The 3,063-nt window shown below is 40.8% G+C and overlaps 1 protein-coding gene across 1 annotated transcript; it reads left to right on the forward strand.

Moving 5' to 3' along the window:
• Positions 1-2: 2 nt before the first annotated feature.
• On the forward strand, positions 3-1,989 carry HOXD8 (homeobox D8; the record flags this gene model as incomplete). The annotated part of the gene is made up of 2 exons (XM_005857733.2): positions 3-165; positions 531-1,989. Coding segments are annotated over 2 exons (447 nt in total), but the record flags the coding sequence as incomplete, so codon positions are not given.
• Between the last annotated feature and the right edge of the window lie 1,074 nt (positions 1,990-3,063).

Below are 3,063 nucleotides of genomic sequence, written 5' to 3' on the forward strand. Positions count from 1 at the left end.
GATACGATAACTTACAGAGACAGCCGATTTTTACGACCCAGCAAGAAGCCGAGCTGGTACAATATCCTGACTGTAAATCGTCCCGTGGTAATATTGGCGAGGACCCAGACCACTTAAATCAGAGCTCGTCTCCTTCTCAAATGTTTGCCTGGATGAGACCACAAGGTTGGGATGCATTATTTTTTTTTTTTAAAGCGGGGAGAGGGGGAGAAATCTGCTTTCCTCTCACGTTCTAGTTTTAAAACCCCTCTCCCTCTCCCTCTCCTTTTCCTTCTTTTGTTGCTACAGTGGCTCTTATTCATAAAGTAATACTGACTTTTCCCCTTAAAGTAGAAACCACGAAACGATGATGGGGACAGAATAATTGTGAAGACCTCTCTCTCTTGCCTGCACATCATATATATATATTAGAGCTAAAGAGAGTTGTGTATATTTCATCCCTTAAACCCACTCCAGAAACCTTCAGCAACCTGCAGAGACACCATTACATTTTAAAAAAACGTTTATTTTCCTTTTTTTTTTTTAATCAGCAGCTCCTGGTCGACGAAGAGGAAGACAAACCTATAGTCGTTTCCAAACCCTAGAGTTGGAAAAGGAATTCCTTTTTAATCCTTATCTGACCAGAAAGAGAAGAATCGAGGTTTCCCACGCCCTAGCCCTCACGGAAAGACAGGTAAAAATCTGGTTCCAGAACCGGAGAATGAAATGGAAAAAGGAGAACAACAAGGAAACATTGCAAGAGGTGAAGGATGGCAAAACTAAAAAGGAAGCCCAAGAGCTGGAGGAAGACAGAACTGAAGGCCCCACGAATTAACTTCTACCTTTAAAATTTTACCACAGACTATTAAAGCTAATGATCAACATATGCTGGGGGACACCACCTATTTTCTTGGTTGGAAGGACTTTACCTGTATTTCAAGCTACCTTCATGTCACTGCTCTTGAGGTTTCTGGTTTTTGAGAGGGATTTGGGTGTTTTAAAAAGTTTCTTGTATCACATAGAAACAGCTCTTGAGCTGTCCTATGTAAGGGTAATTTGATACTAACTATAGCAAAATTTTTATAATGGTAGTTTTTAATGTCTGAGCTGGTGATTTGCCTCAACAACGTAAACTTCCTAATAACTAGCACTAAATAATTGAATATAAAATGCTTTATTAATCAAACAAGTGCACTTGAACATTTTAAATCTTTTCTTTATGGTGAGTAAGTTAAAAGAAATCTATTATAATTTTTTTTAAAATTATGCCTGCAGAATATTTACTTTATTTTATTTGATTAAAATGTATTATTTATGTATTTTTCTTTCTGCTTTTATAATAGTGAGTTCAGGTGCCTTTTGTTTACTCCTAAGAGGATTCTTTATTTTGTAAACGTAGTATCTCTGGGACGAGTGTGGGCCAAATATTTGAAAAGCACATGTTAATTGAAGAGTGTAATGTGTAGTCCCGGCTTTGCAGCTTCCTAAACTTGGGGGGAATGCTGGGCCAGTGACAAAAGTTTCAGGGCAATGTCAATGTTGACATTTAATAATTTTTCTATAGTCTATACAAATATGGCAATTTAATCTAGAGTGAATGAATACTTGAAAAGCCAATTATAACATTTTCATTCATTAATTTTTCACTCTAGCAAGTCACTTTGTGGAATGCCTCTTCTTCCAAAACTTGCTTTTGTTTTGAACTGCATTTGGTATCGACTGAAATTTAGGTCTCGGTGCTGTAGCCACCTCTGTGATTCGTTTTTTTTGGTGTTTTTTTTTTTTTTGAGTAGGTGCCATATTTATTTGTATTCTCTTCTCTCTGTTTGCCTGCCCATTTTGAGCCAACTTACTATGTGCATCTCAGATGTCAGTTGGTACGTCCTCTGTTGTTCTCCAGGATGGCCTCACCTATTTGAAACAAACCCTGGGAGCAAATGCAGAAAAATCCAAGTGTAAACAACCGCTCCAGAACATAGCTAGCTCCTTAATAAAGAAATGAATCTTTTTCTAGAGCTAGTGTCTTTGAGCGCCGCAAATAACGCGTTTCCTTTACTCACATGAAGGCAAAAGCTATTTGATTTAGAAAAAAAAAAAAGAGGTGGGGGTTACATGCTATAAAAATAAATAAATGCAGGCAGGGGCAGTCTCTTTCATTCCAGAGGGCTGACTAGGCTACTGTAGCTTCATCTTGCTCTAAATAACCTTGCTAAGATAGTGTGAAAGCTTTGAACTTCACAAAGGATTCAAGTTGTAGGCCCAGTGGGGGACGACCCAGAGTCCAGGTTACACCACAGCTTATTCTGCTGAGCCCGAACTGATGCTGGGGTTTGGGCTCTGTTATTAACAAGATATCCATTTTCCATTTGAGGCCGCTTCTGCAGCTGCCATTTTATGAGAGAAGAGGAGGGGGGAAAGAGGTGGGAGAGAAGAGAAGGAATCCAAGTAAACTAACATTTCTCCCCCCAAAAGGGAAAGCAACTTTGCTTTTCCTAGATGGCTTATTAAAGAGGTACATTTTAATTTCCAAAGTGGCATTTATTGCACAGGTAAGGAAATAGAATCCTATAGTTTTAGGCCTGGATCACCCCCTCAGGCATTGGTGGGCTATTTGCCTGCCACTTGAAGGACCAGGGAAATGTCACTGATTGGGCTAGAGGCGAAGCACCGCCTGACTTTCTATCTAGGGAAGAGACCGTGGCTGTGGCATTCGCTGACCTGAGCCAGGAAAGACAATTTTAAGTCATGGCTTGGGGCTTGGGGCTTAAGAAACATTTGCAGGAGAGGAGACAGCTGCAAACGTGCATGCTGGATTTGGAAACATGTAGCTCTGTGTGCTGCCTGAGACTGCTATTGGCTGACAAAGAGCAAGGATGCCAAGCGCCTGAAAGCCCATGTGTGCGGTGGGGGTGGTGGTAAGCTCGCCAGAGACTGGTACTGGCTAAACTCCAGCTGCCCTCCAGTTAAGGGACTCCTCTATTAGCAAAATTTGCTTTCTTCCACTCAAGAATACTCCCTAGATAGCACTTTTAGAGGCTGATTCGGGCAAGATTCAATTAGGTGGGGAACCTGGTGTGTGGATGG

The sequence above is a fragment of the Myotis brandtii genome, unplaced genomic scaffold (assembly GCF_000412655.1).
Source record: "Myotis brandtii unplaced genomic scaffold, ASM41265v1 scaffold112, whole genome shotgun sequence".
NCBI lineage: Eukaryota > Metazoa > Chordata > Mammalia > Chiroptera > Vespertilionidae > Myotis > Myotis brandtii.